The sequence below is a fragment of the Sinocyclocheilus rhinocerous genome, unplaced genomic scaffold (genome assembly GCF_001515625.1).
Source record: "Sinocyclocheilus rhinocerous isolate Xijiao unplaced genomic scaffold, SAMN03320098_v1.1 scaffold1569, whole genome shotgun sequence".
NCBI classification, from domain to species: Eukaryota; Metazoa; Chordata; class Actinopteri; order Cypriniformes; family Cyprinidae; genus Sinocyclocheilus; species Sinocyclocheilus rhinocerous.
The window spans coordinates 351398-373200 of record NW_015663506.1 but is presented as its reverse complement, the minus strand read 5'-3'; the positions used below and the strand labels follow the sequence as shown (position 1 = coordinate 373200).

Sequence of the window (21803 nt, the reverse complement as noted above, 5' to 3'; positions counted from 1 at the left end):
CCAAACTCGGTCCTGGAGGGCCGGTGTCCTGAAGAGTTTAGTTCCAACCCCAATTAGACACACCTGAACCAGCTAATCAAGCTCTTACTAGGCATACTAGAAACTTAAAGGCAGGTGTGTTGAGGCAAGTTGGAGCTAAACTCTGCAGGACACCGGCCCTCCAGGACCGAGTTTGGACACCCCTGGTCTATAGGTACTGTAGATGTAAAAGGGAGACATCGCCATCTGCCGGTTAATTGTAGTAACTGCAGAGAACTTTTGGCGCCTATAGTTGAATGACTGGGGGCTGAGGGTAAATTGAACGCCCAAAGCAGGCCAGAGATTTATTCGTAAAGCAGTGTTTCCCATCCTTTTTTTAGTCGCGGCACCCTTTGGAAATTTTAACAAATTTGTGGCACCCTACAAAATTAGTTTTGTCACAATACTGGAATTTCTAACTTCGATATGATACTTTGAAAAGTATAGATATTCGGTACAGCAGGGAAGAGCTGCAGAATATACTGTCATACAGATATTTTTAATATTATAAAAAAAAAAATTTATAGGAGAATGAGCCTAATATCGTCTTGACTATCGACAAAGACATCTGCTATAGTCGATATCTCTGACTATCGTCGATACACGATACTATCGTCTATCGCAGTGTTTCCCAACTTTTTTTTAGTCGCGGCACCCTTTGGAAATTTTAACAAACTTGTGGCACCCTACAAAATTAATTTTGTCACAATATTTGAATTTCTAACTTCGATATGATAATTTGAAAAGTATAGATATTCGGTACAACAGGGAAGAACTGCAGAATATAATGTCATACAGATATTTTTAATATTATTTAAAACATTTGTCCATCAATGGTGGCAATCAGTAGGCTAATTTCTAATGAAGAGACCAATTTATATGACAGATTTTAATGTAGGCTTTTATACATATGTAAACATTATTTAATTACCATTATAACTAGCTATCTCACAAATTTTTGCTCACTCAGTGTTTTTTTTATTTTACAGTGGGGTAATTTTGGTGCAGTAGCACAAGATAGCTTATAGTAATAAAATAAGAACAAATAAAGAAATTAATAATGATAGCACAAGTAAAAAATAACGACAGGCCTTCGAATTAAATAAATTGTTTTTTAGTTTTTCAGGTAGGTCTAACAGTAGGGCAATTAAGAGATTTAGTTTTTTTTTTTTTTTTACCAATTATCCGAATAATGTTTAGTCCTAGAAAACGATTATTATTAGAACACGTGAGCATAACATAGCAGTTAGCAGATCTATGAATGAGAGGGCAGCGTTACCAGAGTTGCCCATATACCACACCATGTTACAACACAGTAAGGCTATTGCAGACAGAAACAATACTGTACTACATCGATGTTTCCTGTTGGCTCGATTTTTGAGTGGACTTTGCTGTTCCGATGAGCATGAACGGTATACGAGTGGAGCGACTGAGCGGAGCGCACACGCATAGAGCGGGATAATACACAGAGCGTCACACCACGTGAAAGTGAAACCTGAGCGGTTAACTAATTTTCGGCAGCCGAAATTTCGGTGCATCTCTAATTATTGGCGACATCAGAAATGGATATTATATAATAAATGCTTTTTTGAACATTTTAGCAATTTAAAATATTAAAAAAATGACTTTTTTTACACTGCACCCCGGTTGGGAAACACTGGTCTAAAGTACTTAGATATAAATTGCTTGAGTAATTTTGCTATGAAACATGTTAAAATGTATTTGGCGTCGAGTAAGCGCTCGAATATTAAGACAATTAGGTAATTTCTCATGAGATTAGGTGTGTGACACAAGGTTTCATGTCGGATTAGTCTTCGTGCCAAGAAACGCGTTTGGTTTTAATTAAGAACGTCCCACCTAATAGGGAAGTGATTGCTTGGTTTAAGTTGTTGCAACATCCGAAAAGACTTGTCATCCGAAAAGATTATTGTCATTAGACATAGCAAATATATAATAAAAGGTTTTGTTGATATATGTTCGTGTAGGGATGCAGGAATAGCCTATTGAAATTCTATCCAAAACAATTTGATGATGTTTACTGTATATGCTTTAAGTGAATTTTTAACATTATAATGTACAGTACAAAAGATGGATAAATATTGTTTTGAATCTTTGCCATAATCTCTTTCTATAGGCTAGGTAGCATATTCCTGATTTAAAATGTATTATAATTTTTAAATAACTTTCCATTTACGTTCCCTCAACCACGATGAATGTAGTCACGTTTTTAAATTATACATATATAGGCTATAGCCTCTCTCTCTCTCTCTATATATATACTGTATATATATATATATATATATACTGACTGAAAACATTGGTTTGTTATGCAAACAATGTGCATACAATGTGGCTCCATATAATAATCAAACAAATCTGATCATTAACTCTAAATGAACAGCTCAAAGAACTACAGTTTTTTTTTCTTTTTCTTTCTTTCTAATTTTTTTATATGACTGTCAATCAATCCATAATTGGTGTAAAAGGGCTGAATTTGCCTCACCTTCAACAGTTAGTTTAGCTGAAGATGTGTAGTTTCCAACTTGGACACTGTAGGTGCCCTCATCTTCTAGCAACACCTGCTGAATCACAAGTTTTCGATAGCACCCTTCACTGCAGATCTCAAAGCGCTCTGAGGGCAGGATGACATTCGGTCCCTTATACCAGCGAATGCTGCAACGCGGATTGGTCACAGTACAGTCCAGTATGACGCGGGTTTTTTCCAGAGCAGTCTTGTCCTGAAGTGGTTTCACAATGTTTGCTGGTAGTGCTGTAGAAATGAAAAGTTGTAGTTTTAAGTCAGTTGTAAGTTAATTCTTGAAAATGCAATAATTGAAAAAAAAAAATATATAGCCTAAATATATATAGATGAAACAGTGCTTTGAAAACTTCTTCTTTTTTTTTTTTTGGTTGTTGTTGGTCATTGCTGCTTTCTATGGAAGCCCGTTTCCGCCACTGAATAAAAAATAAAAGAGGTAATTGCGACTTTTTATCTCACAATTCTGACTTTTTTTCTCAGAATTGCGTGATATAAACTCGCAATTGCGAGACATAAAGTCGCAATTCTGAGAAATAAAGTCAGAACTGCGAGATATAAACTCACAATTCTGACTTTTTTTCTCGCAATTCTGACTTTTTTTCTCGGAATTGTGAGATATAAACTCGCATTTCTGAGAACATATCAGTCTTCCCCCCCCCTCAAAATTGGACTTTAACTCGCAATTGCGAGTTTATATCACGCAATTCTGAGAAAAAAAGTCAGAATTCTGAATTTATATCTCGCAATCCTGACTTTATAACTCGCAATTGCGAGTTTATATCTCACAATTCTGTGAAAAAAAAGTCAGAATTGTGAGATAAAAAGTCACAATTACCTTTTTTTTTTTTTTTAATTCAGTGGCGGAAACGGGCTTCCATAGAAACGGGCTTCCATAGGCTTTCTCACTTGTCGGAAAACAGTGTAAATATCCAATTTCTGGTTGGCCACATTTCAAACCAGTTTGAAACCGGTTTGAAATGTCATAGCATCTGTGACTTGTCATCAAAGGGGGTGACTAGCTTTGGATTTGTAGTGAATGCTTGACTTAAACTAAATACAGACCTTCCACCTCAAGGTAAGCTGTAGTCTCAACATTCTTGGCAACAAACTTGATCTCTCCAGAATCGTCTTCTTTAACATTGCATATGAGGAGGAAGTGCTTTGTCCCTAAGTAGGAAAAAAAATGGTTCAGAAAATGTATGATCAGATACTGATTTAAATATTTTGTGGTTAATTTTTGGAAGAGGGTAAAGTTTAGCAACAGGTGCTACAATAACCTTCCTGACGAATCTTAATGGTGCTGGTTGGTTTGATCTTCTCGCCATTCTTAAACCACTCTCTGGGCACATTGTCCAGGGACACTTCACACATGAACACTGCATTCTGACCTTCTTGAATATCCAGATCCTCTAAGCTTTGTAGTATCTCAAGCTCCCTCTCTGTTGAAATGTTAATAAACATAAAAAGGCGTTGCATAATTTCATTATGTACTCATTTAAAACAAATCAAGGGTAAATGCTTCCCATTTTGTTAAATTCACCTCTGTACCAGTAGATGGCAATGTTGTACTTAGAGTGAATTACTTCAGCAGCGAGATTAAGATATAGCTAAGATTTAGTTTTAAATAATCAGGAAAGTATATAATCTGCAGATTATTGTGGTGATAATCTAAGACTTTCTGTTCTTACCATAGATATCCACTGAACAGGAGGTAGTGGCATCCCCAGCATCACACACATATAAACCAGAGTCTCCCAGCTCACACTTCAGTATCTGTAGAAAGCACTTTCTTCCCATCGAGTAAATGCGATGATTTTTTCCTGGTTTAAGCTGAACTTCATTCTGAAAGAAGAAGACCCCCCACCCCCCCACCCCTCATTTTGTAGAAGTTTTTCACATAATTATAAGTAGTTATTGGCTTGGGGCTTTTTTATGATTTTTAATTTACAGCAACAACAGGGTTTTGTACGGTGGCCGAGAAGTGCATTCACTTAGTGTAAATAGAATCCATTGCTAATACGAGATTTGAAAAGGGAGGAAAAAAATGATCGGCAAAAGACGGGATCGAACCCGGGCCGATCGCATCAAAAAGCCAACGACTTGTTATAATGTTTTCTGAATTGTTGTTGTGCTTTCTGAATTGTTATTTTGTTTTTTAGACTTGCATTTGCGTTTGTAATTTGTTACTTTGTTTTCAGAATTGTGATTTGTTTTGCACTTCTCGGCCACCGTAGTTTTTTGAGGCTGTCATGTAATTTTACCTTTGTCCACTTGACATCCACGTTGTGGCGTGAGAGCTCACATTCAAGGGTTACGCCAGATCCTTCTGGTTGCCTGATATCCTCAAGCTTTTTCAGAATTGATACTGGAATTTCTGAGGAAGCAAAGGAGTCGTCAGCCTATGTGAAAACAATGCTTTTGACATGAAAACATGCTAGATATACACATTTTATTAGGCAAAACCAAAACCAATAACAAAACCATTTTGATCAAATTTGAAAGGCTGTGATTTTCAAAGCCAGTCAATATTTCTTATTATTTTTGACAATTTACCTCTGGTTGCCCTGTTTGACTTTTGAGATCACATGAGTCAGTTGTGTACATATCAATCTGTCAAGTACAACAGGAGCTTATCGTTTAACCATACCTCAGCTTTGTGCCTAGAGGACTTTGAGATGAGTCCTTTGTTGTTGTGGCGTTTACACGTTATTGTCATCCTCAGTGACAGCTCTGTGACTCCAAAGGATAAGCCCTATTGAGTGACTTGGCATAGAAGAGATTACCTTACACCGGCACCTTATGCTTGTGAATGTTTGAAATGTTTCAGTAGCTGTAGTCTGATCATGTGATCCGTATCTTTTTATATGTGTAACCTGACACATGGTAAGAGCAGTAGCAAAGCTGTCTGTCCATGCCATTGTACTGTCATCAGCGTCTGAAATTTAACCAGTTTGAGACTTACATCATTGCTCTGGACTGTCTTACCTCCTACGACTTGTTGATCATGGCCAAATTCCACCCCTTATATGTTAATTGTTGCCAAAGCAATTAAGAAACAAGATACAGATTATTGCAAGCCTGTATATCTTGACGCTATAAGTTAATATGAGTATATGCATGACCTTCATAGGTTATTTAAGGATTTTGGATATGTGTTTCAGATCATTTTGGGTGCCCGTTTTTGTATGGTAGGATGTTGGAGAGAAGGTGTATGGTTAAAGGGATACGGGTGGTTTAAATCAGTGGCTAAATCTTACAGAACTGCTAAATCACTTTAGCATTTGTGTAATTTCTGCACCACTAGTTCACAAACAGGTTTTCTAAACTAACAATAAATAACCCTTTAAAATAAGAGTTGTCCTGCCCTGAACTCATGTCATCGGTTGAGCCTGGAGTTGATGTCAGGCAGCTTAAATAAACAAAGCAATGTTTTAAAGGTGCCACACAGCCAAATAAAAGTCAGCCTATCAATTACATACTTTTAGTTGTCCTTCCACTTTAAACTAGAAAGTATTTTAACACTGAATCGCAGATGAGTATTTTAAATCTAAATTTCCAGTTTATGTGTCTAAAAAAATCCTTTAAAGATGAATTTACTTGAAGTAAGCCTGCATAAGATATTAAAGAGGTCATGAATTGCATTTTTTAAAAGTTTTATAATGTTCTCTGATGTCTACTTAGAATGTTAGCAAGATTTTTACATAAAAAAACAGAATTGAGTTATAATTAGTTAAAAATAAATCCACAATAAAATGAAGTGAACAAACTAACATTGTCTTACTGGCAAGATCTGGAGCTTCCTTAAAAATAATGTTCATCCATGCTTTTGTAACGTTATGTTGTGTCTACACTGTGACTGGCGATAATTAATTAATACAAACCCTACACAAACCACAAAACCTAGAAAAACCAAAAAGTATCTGTGTACTTTCTTCTCTGAGGTGAGTATCTCCAGACCCGAACTCCAGTTGTCAGAATGAAAGCTGATGATGTGAACATGTAAACTCATTTTGTTGTTGCTACAACTGGAACACAACAAATATATTTACTACAGAGAAGAAAGCACAAGTTGCATGGGATCATTTTGTGATCAAGTTTGTAGCTGGTTGCTTTTCACAGCCATTACAGTATGTAGATGAAGACATTTTAGAACATTTCTCCTTTTGTGGTTCGAAAAAGAAAGAAGGGCATACAGGATTAGAACAACACCTGCTAAATAATGTAAATAATGACTTAATTTTCCTTTTGGGGCGAACTGCCCTTTTATGTTTCTGCTATAAAAATAGTTTTCATTTGCACAGTACCTTTAACTTCCAATCTTGTTAGTGATCTGATGTTCTCAACATAGAATATGTAGGTGCCAGTGTCATCCAAGGTCAGGTTGGAGATGGTTAGGCTGTGTACTCGTCCTTTTGCAGTCATACGCAAGCGGTTGTTGTTTTTGAGAATGTGCCCATCCTTCTGCCACACACCATCCACATTGCCATGTGACAGCTCCACCTCAAAAGAAGCCGTCTCTCGTTCGTAAGTCTGGATCTCAGTTAGACCTTTCTGAATCTTGATTTTTCGTGCTGTGCGAGAAGCACAGGTTGTTAAATGCAAAAAAAGTATTTTTCAATGGTGATGCAATTAGATATCAGAGAATTGTTTAGAAAAGAAAGAGAGATTAAGATGAAAGTTAAAGGTAATAAAGAGAAAAAATAGAGCAACAGTTGTTGAATTAGTTGGCACGGTTTTGTCCGCTTGGTGTTTGCAATACACTAAATCCTGCCTTCAATCAGGGCTATGCCAACATTTTTTTAAGTTTTCCAAAACAGACAGGCAGACAGGCATTCCCCGTGGAAAAGAGGGGTTTATTTTAGAGAGTTGGTGACACCACCCTAGATTTTGAAGGCCAGTGCATAAATTTAGCTGCAATGAAAACAGATCCAGATTCATAGTTGGTGCCAGGAACAGCCAAAGTGCAGACTTTCTCTCATCATTTGCTCATTTGTACAACACAGCTTCATCGTCTTGACCTATCCTGAAAGGAATGTATGTCACTGGTAATTAATTGCTTGTTTTCTAAAGAGTAAATAAATTTTTATCTCGAAAATGTATGTTAAGAGATATTGCAAATCTTGTATGATAGGTTTGAAATAAGACTGGCTAATAAATGTATTGAAGGAAATGGAAATCAGTTATGAGTAGAGCCACATTAAACTTTTATCCTCCTCTCATAATATCTGTGTTTCACAGGCAACTAAGAGGAATTAAAAGGTTACTTAGCCAGGACCTTTTACCAGCTCTTGATCCAGTTCTTATTTGGCATGCTTAATTAAATTATCATAACTCTTCTGATCTAATGTCAATACAGAAAGCTGTTCCCCAGGACTCAGTAAGTAGTGTGCCAGTCACCTGTTTGCTGCTGTCAAACCGTGGAACCAGTGTCACTAAAGTAGCTGCCTCCTGCTCGCATTACTCTTGGTCACTTGATTCAGTTTGTTTAAGACAACAACATCGCAACGGGCAGTAATGAGGGACCATCACCATAAAGAAATGCTAACAACAGCACATAGTGAGAAAGAAAGCAGTAGTGCAGACTCACGTTCCACAGTGAGCTTGGCTTGTGTGCGGTCATGAAGCGTTTCACAGCTGTAGGTGCCGCGGTCTGAAAGGGTGAGTTTGTGGATTGTGAGAGAACGTTTTTGGCCATTCTGCTTCAGGGTGAATTTGGACCCTGGATGTATAACCACTCCTTGTCTCATCCACTGCACCTCCGCAGTCTCAAGGCTGACCTCCACCTCAAGTGTTGCCTCACCAAACTCCTCTGCAACCACCGGGTCCATGCTCTTTGTGAAAAGCACCTGTGCCTCTGAATACAGATAAGGTTAAATGATAAGATCTTTTCCCATAGCATTTGAACACTTTAGAAAAGTCTTTATATTTGAAAACCAACGAGCAGAACCAATGAGAATGACATTATTTCATGTGCTTGTAGTACAGCTCCTCATTCTACATTGCTATGTGCTGTAGTAACACTTGTCTCTGTCAGTTAAGAGTGGAATTCTAACTGGAGAAGCTGTTAAGCACAAGCCATCATAAGCACCTTTTCAAAAATTCAGGCATGTCTGAAAGGGTCATTATTAAACTCAAACATGTTGACATGGCATTAAAGACCTGCACAGGCTCTTAAAATATAGCACTCTCTGCATTCCAAATATTATTTTGAAGAAAATTGTAGAAAAATACCCATTAGTTAATTGGTTACTTCATAGGTTGATGCTAAGAATACATGTTCATAAGTCGTATTCTGATTGATTTGTAAGCAAACGAAAAATCAAGTAAAGCAGTCAAATAATAATGGATGGTATTCTACCTTGGACCTGTAGGATAGCTCTGGAAATCACACCTTCAGCCTCGGCTGTCAACTTGCAGCTATCTGAGACTTGGCAGTTGTTGATATGCAGTATATGGCATAATCCATTACTTGAGATGTTGAACTTCTCATTTGATGAAATTGGCTGGCTATTCTTAAACCAGGCCAACTTTGCATCCTCTGGAGAAACCACACACTTAAATATTGCGTCTTCTCCTTCCATGACAGTTATGTTGTGTAGCTCTGCAATAAACTCCACAATGCGAGGAACTTGGGACAAGAAGAGAAGGAAATCGGCACTAAATTAATATGTGATTCATTCATGATTTCAGGTCAAGCTTTATGCAGATTAACGAAAGTCCTTTGGTAGAATTTAACTTACTGTTGACTACTACAGTTGCTGATGTCCTTTCATCTTTAGATTCACAAGCATACTCTCCTGCATCATCTTCTGTGACATCATGTATTGTCAGGCTTCTCACTCGACCCTCAGCTCTGATTGTAAAATGTCTGTTTGGTGCAATCTCTTGGCTGCCCTTAAGCCACTGAACATCTCCTTTTGACTTGTACAGTTCACATTTTAAAACCACATCACTACCTTTGAGTCCCACTACGTTTTCTAGTGGTTTGGAGAATTTTACTTTCATTGCTGATTAGGAAACAATTTAGACAACACTTTACTAGAGATCTTTTACAAGCAGTCACATATAACACTTTGTAGAGTTGTAGAACAGCCCATTCCCTGGTCTTACCTTTAACATGGACACTGAAATGCATCTCGTCAGATCCCACATGACACGTGTATTCTCCAGTATCACTTCTCTTAAGTGGGTTAATAGTGAGGTAGTGGGTGTTACCATCACTTGTTGTGTGGAAACGATCACCTCTGACTGGATCATGGCCTCTCTGCCATTTAACTGAAGCATTGACCCTGTTAACAGTGGCACGTAGTGTCACACTGTCTTCTTCATAGGCTGAAATATTTGTTCTTTCATCTTTTTTGATGAATTTGAATGGTGGTACTATGAAAAAATGTGATATTTAGTGATTGTATGCAGAGTGGTTTAATTGATATGTTTGAAATTGTGTTTTCTTGGCTATGCTACTGGTAAATTTACCTTGAACTGTTAGTCTAGTTGTCATTTTGTCATCAATGGCATCGCAAAGATACTCTCCAGAGTCGGATGTCTGAAGTTCTGATATCACAAGCTTCCTCGTTGTGTCTCTGCTTTCAATGTGTGTGCATGAATCCTCTTGCAGTAAACGTCCATTGAAGTACCACTGGACTATAGCATTTACTCGAGATACCTCACATTCCAGGATAAGCTCATCTCCTGTCATTAAAATGTGGTGTTCTGGCTTCTCTGAATTTCCAACAATAGACACGGGAGCCTCTGAGCAAAAAGAATTAGTTATATTTAAAGTACACTGTCAAAAATATTTGTGCAAAAATCGTAGGGGGAACAGCAGTTAGTCAATGGGGCAGTACCCTTAAAGGTACGGTGTACCTTATCTATGCCTAATGGTACCATAAGTTAGGGTGACCATACGTGCCATTTTCCCAGGACGCGTCCTGGCCAGGATTTGTTTTGGCTTTGTTTTCTTGTTTTGATGCTTGCTGAAGGTAATGATCGAAAAGTAGTTTGACCAATAACATGCAAGCATTGTACATAATGGACCAATCATGGCGTGTGAGAAGGTGGGATCTACGGTCAAAGTGATGCAATTACGCGTACATATTAGGTGTGTTCGACTTAAAAGCAGTGCGGCTCAGACGGATCAGTGTTTGACATCAAAGTACCTCGAGAGCGTTTTGAAAGCATAACCGTCTGTATGGTACTTTGATGTCATACACCGATCGGTCTGCACATGCAAACAAAGCCAAAACCTAGATATTTTAGGCAATATAGAAATCCTGGCCAGGACGCGTCCTGGGAAAATGGCACGTATGGTCACCCTACATAAGTGGGTAAATAAGATACAAAAGTGTACTTTTGAGGGTACTGCCCCAGTGACAAGCTAAAGGCACAGGTAAAGGTAAAGTTTTGTATATTTTCTTTGAACGAGTATGTGCATGCTTTTCATTGTTTACATTGCATTTTAACAAGCAGTACCTTCTACAGTAACACTGAAGACAACTTTATCATCTTGTGCATCACATATGTACTCCCCTGAGTCCTTCAACTCAGCGCTCAGGACAATCAGGGATCTGAATGTCCCTTCCTCTTCACAGATAAAATGCTCATTTCCCTCAATCTTCTCATTGTCTTTAAGCCAACTGACCACCCCATTTGGTCTTGAGATCTCACATTTTAACACAATGGCATCAGATACTACAAATCTGCGTTTTGTTTCTATGTCAGCTTTCCGCAGAATTTTTAGTGGTGGATCTGGAAGAAAGAGGGTAACATTTTAGTTAGTTGCAGTGATGGATTCATCAAAGCATTTGAATCTGCTTATCACAGAAATGTACCTTTGATTTTCACTAGGAAATCCATCACATCATCTCTAGCATCACAGATATATTGCCCTGCATCTTCAAAAGCTGCAGAGTGAATGGTTAACTGTCGACTTGTGCCATCCTCTGTGATAGTTATGTTGCTGTTCTCCTCAATCTCTTCTGCATCCTTCTTCCAACTAACTTCAGCATTTGGTCGAGACACTTCACACTCAAGAACCACAATGTCTCCAACAAGTTTCTCTACTCCATAGGCCATTTTCCTTGGCCGAATAAATCTAACTGGTGGCTCTGCATGAAGAAATAAAGTCATTATGGACATTGAGAACTGAAGCTGTTTTTATTATTATTATTATGGACTATTAAATAGTTGGTCTTTGACACACCTGCGATGTTTACAAAGAAGGTCACTGAGTCATCAGCAGTGTCACAGACATATTCTGCAGAGTCTTTGACGGTAGGTTTTGGGATAATAAGTCTCCTATAGACACCATCAACCTCCAGAATTAGGCTGTCACTCTCCTCCACTTCAAGTCCATCTCGATACCAACGTACAGTGGCGTTTGGTCTAGAGATTTCACAGCTCAGGACCATCCTCTCAGAAGTCTGTTGGCATAGTTCCATTTGGGACTGGCTTGGAGAAACTATGCGCACCGGTGGTTCTATAAGGAAACATGTAAACATGTTACTTTCCTAATGCATGTTCCTGATCATTCTCACTTCGTGCAAATTCATCAATGCATGTCTTCGTAATCTGTTATCCAACTGAATATCTTGATCTGATCTGCTGCAACAACTTTCCTTCTGGCTGACATCAGAAATCTCTACATGCAATATATTTAAACCTAAATTTGATACCTTTAATGTTTAGATTGAAGAATATTGAATCATCAGCTGTGTCACAGACATATTCTCCGGAGTCCTCAACACCACTGCGCAGAATTTTTAGTCGTCTGTACGGACCCTCTGACTTTAGCTTTATGTTTTCACTCTCCTGTAGTTTCTGTCCATCCTTGAACCATGTTACCTTTCCATTTGGCCGTGAAAGTTCACAGCTGAGTACAATTTCTTCGGGAACATAGCGATCAAGGTGGACATCTTCCTTGGGATATACAATCATCACCGGAGGTTCTGTGAAGCAAAAGAAAATAGTTACACAGCCTTGTAAATTTGATCAGATTTTGAGTTGTTGGTATGAATATAGACATATTTACTCACCTCTTACGTTAACTTTAAATATTAATGCACTATCTCCAGCACGACAGGTGTACGTCCCAGAATCTGAGAGTTGAGCTGACAGGACGATCAGCCTTCGTATAGTGTTTTCTGCCTCTATGAGGACGTTGTCACTAGGCTTTAGCTCTACTCCATCCTTGTACCATTGTGCAGTAGCATCTGACCTGGACACTTGACAGCAAAGGAGTAGATTGTCTTGTTCCACAATATTTCTGTGCAGATCATCTTCTGGTATGTAGGCAAATGTCACAGGAGGTGCTGCAATGAAAAGGAAATGGACCTTAGTTTTTATGTTGTGCTGCTTTTAATTTGTCACACAAGTATGACGTGAAGCATGCAATTCAAGCACTGATGATGATTGCATGGGCAGCCCTGTATAACTTTCTCCACTCTAAAAGCCAAATGTAATACAAAGAAAAAGAGAATAGAGTTAATGAAAGCTTTGTGAGAATGAAGTGCCGTTAAGCACAGATAATAAAGGTTACATGCTTGCCCAGCATAAATGGTTTCTTTAAAAATAAAGAGAAACAAGATGCTGGTTAAATAGCATTTAAGAATAGTAGTAGTTGGTGGAAATGCTGCAAACAAACTTGTGAAGCTTCAGATATATTCCTGCATTAGGGAAATGGTTAAGGAGCCCATAAAGCAGCAAGAATGGATCTGTTGAAAGGTAGAGAAGAATGCTTTCACCCAATGAAAACGGAACTCTACAAAATGATGTATTTGTTAGTTATATAACAGAATACTTTGGATATTGTATGTCACCTTTAACATCCACAAAAATTTCGCTGATATCATCAGCAGTATTACAACTGTAAAACCCAGAGTGGGATACATTTGCTGATTGGATAACCAGTGTCCTCATGGTGTTCTGTGATTGGATGTAAACCCCAGATTGAGGTAGGAGCTGTAATCCATCCTTGTACCATTGGACCAGGGCTGTAGGATCAGATATCTCACATTGGAGAATGATTGGCCAGCCTGCTTCAACGGACTTGTTCTTCTCAATCTCAGGAACAGCTGAGAACATCGCTGGTGGAGCTAAGAGGATTTTTGTTCAGTCAAATTCATAGAATTACCAAAAAACCTTTCTAAGATATGAAAACTAATGAAATGAAATGATGAAAAATATTCAAACTTATGTATGGCTAATGAATGAGACATTTTGCTGATTCCGAGTGAATATCATCGTATCTCATGTTATTTGCTACTGTAGTTCTGAAGCGTATTCTTCTGAGCATATAAGTTAATGAGCATGTCTAAATTAGGTGACATTATCTATACAATATAGTAATATTGTATAGTAAGTGATTCGGAAGATGTTCAAAAACCTTTATAATCCTTTTTACAGTTTGTGTCAGCAAAAGTGGCGAGGAGATCATTTTAGTGTTTAACAAGAGGGGCTTTGATTATTTGGTTATGAATGTTTATTTTGTTAAACTCTGATAAGGGCAAACAGCATTTAGTGGATGAAGCGTTATTTGACTCATTGTTAGTGGTTTTGAGAAAGTATGTAGACTCAAAATCACCTGCAACATCCACCTTGAATGCTATGCAATCATCTACAGCCTCACAGCTGTACACGCCTGAGTTTTTGAGCTCAGCTGATTGGATGATCATTCTCCTCATAGTGCCCTCTGACTGGATGTCAAGTCCACTGTCTTGTAGGAGTTCGACTCCATCTTTGAGCCAGGAAACTTGGGCAGTAGGGTCTGAGATTTCACACTGAAGTATAATGGGACAGCCTGCTTCGATAAACTTGTTCCTCGCAATTTCTGGGAGTGCTGAGAACCTAACAGGGTGTGCTATGAAAATTTGGAAAATTAAAAAAAAAGTAGATTATTGACAAATTAATTTGTGCCAAAAACATGAATCGTTTTCAAATCTTTCAAAAGACAATTAGGCAGTCTTAACCTACAAATGTGTTAGTCACAGGGTTTGCTATTAAGTTATCAAGAAGTGAGCAGGGTTTCAATGGATGGTAAAGATCTTACATGAGGTACGTTTTTCAACAGGAGTGATTAGAAATGAAAGAAATATCTAATGTGCCATGAAACAATAGTTAATTGTGTGGTAGTGTTGTGAAAATCACCTTGAATGTCCACCTTGAATGATACAGTATCACCTGGAGCATGACAGGTGTTGTTTCCAGTATCAGACAGTTCTGCTGATTGAACAGTTAGTTTCCTCATATTTCCATCTGTTTGGAAATTGAGCCCAGGGTTTGGGGCCAGCTCTCTACCATCTTTGCACCAGAGCACCTCTGTGGTAGCGTCTGATAGATCACATTTCAGAACATTTGGTGAGTCTACTTCAGTGGACTTGTTCTTCTCCACTTCTGAAATTGGCATGAACTTCAGTGATGGAGCTACAAAGGTGTGAATGGCATAAAGTAGGGCTGGGCGTTATGACACTATATATTGTGGCGATGGTACAGTATAAATTGTCTATCTTTAGATACTTAACTCTAGTATAGTGTAGTGTTGTCAAAAGTACCGACTTTTTTTACCGCAATTTTAAAAACGTCCATTTCCCTCTAACATTTGAGCGCTGTTGAGTGGATTCTTAAACACCGCTGATTGGCCATAGTGTTCACGAGCTCAACAGATATGACTGTGATTGGCCGCGACTATCAGCGGATCCCTAATATATCTGCACATAGATGGATCCGCACTGATAGACACGGCTTTCAAACACTCCTATGTGCTTCTGTGTGAGCATTCGGTGAAGAGCGTGAAGCGATGATCATTGTAGCCAATCACAGTCATATCTGTTGTGCGCGTGAACACTATGGCCAATCAGCGGTGTTTAAGAATCCACTCAACAGCACTCAAATGTTAGCGGGAAATGGATCTTTTTAAAATTGCAGTACCGACTGGTACCTGGTAAGTCAGTACTTTTGACAACACTAGTATAGTGTATATTACGGTATTTGTGTTCGCACTGACTGACACACCTGCGAAGCACACGCAGAGAAAGCCACCTCTCTCAGACAGTATGCGCCATGCGATCACAAATTCGGGACGTGCATGATGTTAAATATAGTTATTAAACACAATAAGCTGTGAAAAAGAACTCATTGCAGTGGTCACACATTGACTGTCACAGCTGAAGCGCACGCACAGAAAACCGCCTCTTGGCATGCAATTGCGAATTCTGCTTTCTTTTGTATCTTATTGCACTTGAATGGTCAAAATAAATACACACAATTATGTCAAAATGTCCATTGTGTGGAATATTCACGTAAACACAGCTGCTTATGTCTTAAGTGAATGTAGACAGTTGAGAGGAAACTGTATGTATGTCATTATATTTGAACCGTGCATTTGGTCTTAAAGTGACAGCAGCCTAATATAAATCTGAGAAAAAATAAAATAACTTACTGCTCTTTTGTAGCTTAATAAGAATACATTTATATTTAAATAATATAGTGAAGACTATGCAGGTTTTTTTTTCTGAATTGGATTATTCAGTTTCTGTAGTGTTTATTACTGCACATTAAATACTTACTGTACTTGAAAAAATATTTTAATTGGTCCCTTTGTTATATTTGTCCTATTGTTTGTAATTTGCTTCTTATTTTTAGTAAGTTAGAATAATAAAATAACAAAAATTACTATATAGTAATATATTGTTATCAGGATTTTTTTCATATCATGAAATAAGATTTTGGTCATATCGCCCACCCCTAGCATAGAGAAGGAGCTGTGTGATTTAATGGAAAATCACTGGCTAATAAGTTGTTTTTTTCCTATTTATGAATGTATGTGCTTGAGTGACAATCAGTAAACACTACTTTTAAGGGATGAAGGCCAAAATATTTGCCTTCTTAATATCCACAATACATAGTTATAAAGGAGATTGCTTGATTTGCTCAGTATACACAGAACTCATGTGGTGTCTTCATGAAAGAAAACATCAAATCACCTTTGATTTCCACATGGAATGAGATGGCATCATTGTTTGTCTGGCAGCTGTATGTTCCGCTGTGACATAATTCAGCACTTTGCACAGAGAGTGTTCTCACGGCTTCCTCATACACAGTAACCATACCATCTTGAGGAAGCACCTCATTCCCATCTTTGTACCACCAGACTTGTGCGTCAGGGTCTGAGACTTCGCATTGTAGTTTAAAGGGTCTTCCTGACTCAATGCATATGGTCCGTTGAGCCTCAGGGACACTGGAGAACGTCACAGGTGGAGCTACAGACAATTTTGTACAGACACATTTATTTTTATATTGTTTGTTTCCTTTTTTTATAAAACATACATGCATTTATAGTTTTTCTCAAAACTTGATTCTCAAGAATGAGTCAAAATATTGACTAACATTCAGTGTTTTATGAAAGAGCCTGTTTGGCATGAAATTAAATTACTGTAAGAATATATTGATGATTTACTGTAATGATCAATAAAATGGGAAGAAAACACAGAAAACAGACATGAACTTCAGAATATAAGATGAAAAATTAGTAGCGCAAGAGTAAAAGACAACATTCAAAGTCACAGATATTTTACAACAAAGACAAAACATGGGCAACAAACATCCAAGACAAACATACTGAAAATTAATTTAGTTGTGTTACTTGTGTATGTATCAGGCCTTTGCCTTTGTACATTTGTTAGTTAGTGATTTCCTGTAGCATACCTAAGAAGTATATCATTGTAAATTATTAGTAGTATTTGTAATCAACATGATAATTACTAAATAGATATCTGAATGAGACAATTACTTTTAAGTTTCCTGAAACATATTTGAGAACTTGTTAATGCCAATTTGTCAACTAATTACTGTTTTGAAAATTATGTTACTTTAACTTTTCCGGATGCTGCTATGAAATGCAAATGCAAATGCAAATAATAATAATATTTTCTCTACCAAAATGTTTATCCGCAGTAACAACATCTTACAGCAACCTATTAGTCTGGCTTTTATCCGAACAACAGATTCAACAGAGTTAGTAACCATTGCATGATCGAAGTGGTTAGTTTAGTAATCGGATGGATTGAGCTGGCGTAGATGACTGATGAATCACCTGGTAGGTTCACTGCAAACTGGACGGTGACATCATCTGTCTCACAAGCATGTTCTCCAGAGTGAGACGGCTCGGCTGTTTTCACAACAAGAGCTCTGAAAGTCTCCTTAGATTGGGTGATAATGTCGCATTCTTGGAGTTCCTCGCCTTCCTTGTACCAGAACACCTCTGCCATTGTGCTCGATACCTCAGGTTGTGGAAAATTAGCAATATCTGTTCCATCATTTGACTTGCTCCTGTCAGTCTCATGGATAGATGAAGTTTGCAAAGATGTAGCTAAGGGGTTTAATTTAATATGTTTTAATGCAGATAATTTGACCTAAACAGGTAATATTTAAAATAAATAGCAATGAGAAAAAATAAGTTATACTGCATTGAAGTTATATTCTGAGTATCAGTATCATTTACTAGTATCATTTAATCAGTATTAAATGTTTTTTTTTTTTTTTAGATCTAGTAATTTCATTTCATGTTTTTTTTTTCTTTGATTTTAATATATGATTAAATGACTGGAACTGATGTAGCAGTGTGGATTTAAACTAGTTTAAAATCACCTTTGACATCCACCTTAAATATTATGTCATCATCCTTTGCCTTGTAGTTGTTTACGCCTGTTTGACCCGAGCCTATAACTGGAACATTCAGTCTTCGCACACTTTCCTCAAGCGTATGTCCATTTTCAGAGTAGAACTGCATTCTGTCCTTGTAACAGTGAACTGGAGAATCACCTTCAATGGGTCTGACAACTTTATCTTCTGGTGGTAGTGTAAAGAATTCTGCTTTATGACAAGGTTCTTCAGTTTTGAGGAGACAAAGCAATGTTTATCGTGAGTTATCTATTAAGAGTGTAAGTGTAAAACAATTTGGTTGACTAGGGTACAGAACATTTAAGCAAAAGCCAGACAAAGTTAGTTGCTTTTGATCATTAATGGTGTGTTAAAAACAATCTTGAGTCACCTTTCACTTCCTCTTGATGTACAACAAATTCATCCTTGGTAACAGTCTCATATGCTTCTTGCAAACACATCTCTGATGACTGGATGAGCTCTTTCTGTGTTGTAGGTTTATTGAATATTACGGTTGTCTCATCTTCTTGGCAGGATATAGGTTTTTCTTGGATTGTGTGGTCGGATTTTTCAGTTAGCAGTACACTGGAACAGTCTGCATCAATTCTCTCATCCATTCCACAAACTGGTGTGGAATTTGTCCTCGAAGCTAGGGATATTTCAAGTTATATGAAAAGAGACATGTATTACAATTATGACACATTAAATTGTATACTTTACGTTAGCTAAGCTAAATAAACTGCACTTATTCATAGCTTTACAATCAATAATCTTACTATAGGCTTGTATCTTTTTTATTACTTATATATTAAAATGACACGATTTTGGCTAGAAGTTAGATGATACAATATAATTTTTTTAGTGAGGTGATCTTTGTTAGATAAATATTTGGTGATGGAATTCTACAGGTAAATAATTATAAAACGCTGTTTTTGTATCTAAGTCAGTAAGTTGAAGTTTTCGGAGTTATTCAGATTCAGTAATGGATCCGAATAGAGAAGAATGACGTTAAGTGGTTGTTAGGTGGTAAATGTCAATGGCAGATATTTTGCTCCCATCATTATTTGCAGAATGATGGAGCTAACTATTTAAATCACCTTCAACATCCACCTTAAAAGCTAAGACATCTTGATCCATGTCACTCTCTTGTCTTTTGATGTGATTTGAGCCTTCATCTTCAGAAACTGAAGTATTTATCTGGTTTGCTGGTTGCAGCTCTGGTTGTAGCATTGTTTGTAGTTGTGGTTGTAGCTGTGGTTGTAGCTCTGGTTGTAGTATCGGTTGTAGTTGTGGTTGTAGCATTGGTTGTAGCTGTGGCTGTAGCATTGGTTGTAGTTCTGGTTGTAGTATTGGTTGTAGCTGTGGTTGTAGCATTGGTTGTAGTTCTGGTTGTAGTATTGGTTGTAGCTGTGGTTGTAGCTGTGGCTGTAGCATTGGTTGTGGCTGTTGTTCCTCTTCAATCAATCTGAAGGTTGTAGGTACAGACACTGGGGTATACCACTGAATCTCTTCTCCAGATCTTTCCGCTGAGAGATTGTTGTTCTCTTTTTCAGATCTGATCTCAGCCTCAGTTCCTGATGTTCTCAGGAACTCTTCTATAGTTGAATTGTTTGCATAAAGAAAAGGTGAAGTTCTTTTTTGTCTTCATAGTCAGAAAAGCTGGTTAATTTTTAAGAGTATTTCAAGATCGTAAAAATGTAAGAATGATGACCATATCACATAGTGGTCTAAAACAAGCCAAACAGTGGTTAAAACACATATTAAAAACAAAACACAATTACACAAGAAGTCATATCACCAACTTTCATTCACTCAACTATTCTATCTGTATTTCAGCTCTCTGTAACATAATTCAGTCAAGACAATACTGATGATGATTCTGAATGACACATGGACAAGATGACTCAAGCAAATGTAGACGTATACAGTTTAAGTTTAAATGTGCTTCAATGAATAATGAAGATAGGTAAGTCTATTGAATGAGTGTTAGTTTGGAAGAAGGGTTTGCAGACCAACTGGATGTTGGATAAAGACATGATAGCATGGATTAGTTTTGGGAAGGTAACCAAGATGCAGGGGACCAGCATCTCCAGGAAGAGCCATTGGATAGTTAAAACCACCCTTGTTAGTGGCACAGAGGCACTGGGTTAAATGCTTGGATTGAGGTAGCATTATATCACCTTTTATATCCACAGTGCACTGGACAGAGTCATCATAGGTCTCACCACTGAACACTTCATAGTGAGACAGTTCTGCTGTTAGAAAAGCCACAAAGAAAACAATAACTGACTTGCTTCAGCCATGTTAATGTTCCTAATTCAGAATGGCGTACAAGTAAGTGGCAAACCACCTTGGTCCATTTCAAACGGGATGGGATCATCTGATGTCTTTTGGCTGTTTACTTCGAAAAGAGATGTCTCTGGTGTGTGGATGATTACAGTTCCTCTGGATGCGTCTGAGTGAACTTCAGGTTCAGATTCAGATTTGGATTCAAGTTCCAAATCAGGTTTAAATTCAGGTTCAGATTGAGAAGGCATGACCTTCTCTTCTTTTGTCTCGCGGACATATGGAGTGGTATCTGAAATCTCATAATGTAGTGCAACAGGTTCCATTTCTTGAGTGCATTTGGTCTTCTCAACTTCAGGATCAGCCAAAAATGTTGGTGGTGGCACTACAGATGACCATTGACAAAGGAATGCTTTATTCAATGTAAGTGACTAATTTTCTAAACTCAGAAAGACAGAACCAATTATGGCCATTGAAGCCAAGGACATACAAGTAACATTGTCAGAATACATTTAAAGAGATTTAAAAAAAAAAAGCTACATAGAGCACACAATTGTTAGTTGTCACACAAAAACATTAAGTAGATTAGGAGCAAATATTTGAAAATCACCTTGGTCTTGTACATTAAACTGGATGACATCACCAGTTCTCACACAGTCGTACCATCCAGAGTTAGAGGGCTGTGCTGTCTTGACAGCTAACGTCCTCCTGGTACACTCCGATTTGATATGAGGCTGACTTTTTGAGACGAGCTCTACACCATCCTTGTAACAACACACATTGGCATTTGGACCTGAGATTTCACCGTGCAAATCAGTGGAGTAGTCTGCTTCAACCAGCTGGTTCTTCACTGTGTCTGGTAATGCTGAGAACATCACCGGTGGATCTAAGGGTGATCCGTTGCATTATTAAAGGATATTCATAATTAATATCCTTTATTAAAAAGTCATCTAGACTGCCTATCTGTGATTTCTCAGACCATCTGCCAAGAAGCAAGTTAAATAATGCAAAACATGTAACATCTGTATCAAATCACTGCCGACAAGTTGGATGCAATGGTGAGAGGCATGTCCATAACAGCACAGCTAAGAGACGCAGACAACAAAAAACTTGATTGTTAGTTTGCATCTAGTTTTGCAAATGTGTTACTGGATGTACAAGATTCTCAAAAAGTCATAAATCACCTTTGATATCCACAGTGAACTGGACAGAGTCGTCAGATGATTCACAGCGGTACAATCCAGAATGACTGGGCTCAGCTAGATTGACTACCAGTGTCCTTACGTCTCCCTCTGACTGAATATCC

General features: G+C 37.8%; 1 protein-coding gene across 1 annotated transcript in view; it reads right to left on the bottom strand.

Moving 5' to 3' along the window:
• The window catches only part of LOC107728922 (obscurin-like protein 1), a 34754-nt gene that overhangs the window by 2872 nt on the left and 10079 nt on the right, over positions 1–21803 (bottom strand). Inside the window, 26 exon segments of the mRNA XM_016539256.1 lie at positions 2522–2788; positions 3620–3724; positions 3835–3996; positions 4246–4399; positions 4819–4931; positions 6862–7128; positions 8145–8411; positions 8916–9185; positions 9298–9564; positions 9668–9937; positions 10034–10309; positions 11030–11305; positions 11389–11664; positions 11760–12035; positions 12232–12504; positions 12592–12867; positions 13375–13650; positions 14139–14414; positions 14702–14977; positions 16537–16812; positions 17646–17921; positions 18200–18439; positions 18603–18860; positions 19309–19806; positions 20392–20466; positions 20562–20882. Of these exon segments, the coding sequence (XP_016394742.1) occupies positions 2522–2788; positions 3620–3724; positions 3835–3996; positions 4246–4399; positions 4819–4931; positions 6862–7128; positions 8145–8411; positions 8916–9185; positions 9298–9564; positions 9668–9937; positions 10034–10309; positions 11030–11305; positions 11389–11664; positions 11760–12035; positions 12232–12504; positions 12592–12867; positions 13375–13650; positions 14139–14414; positions 14702–14977; positions 16537–16812; positions 17646–17921; positions 18200–18439; positions 18603–18860; positions 19309–19806; positions 20392–20466; positions 20562–20882 (6567 nt within the window).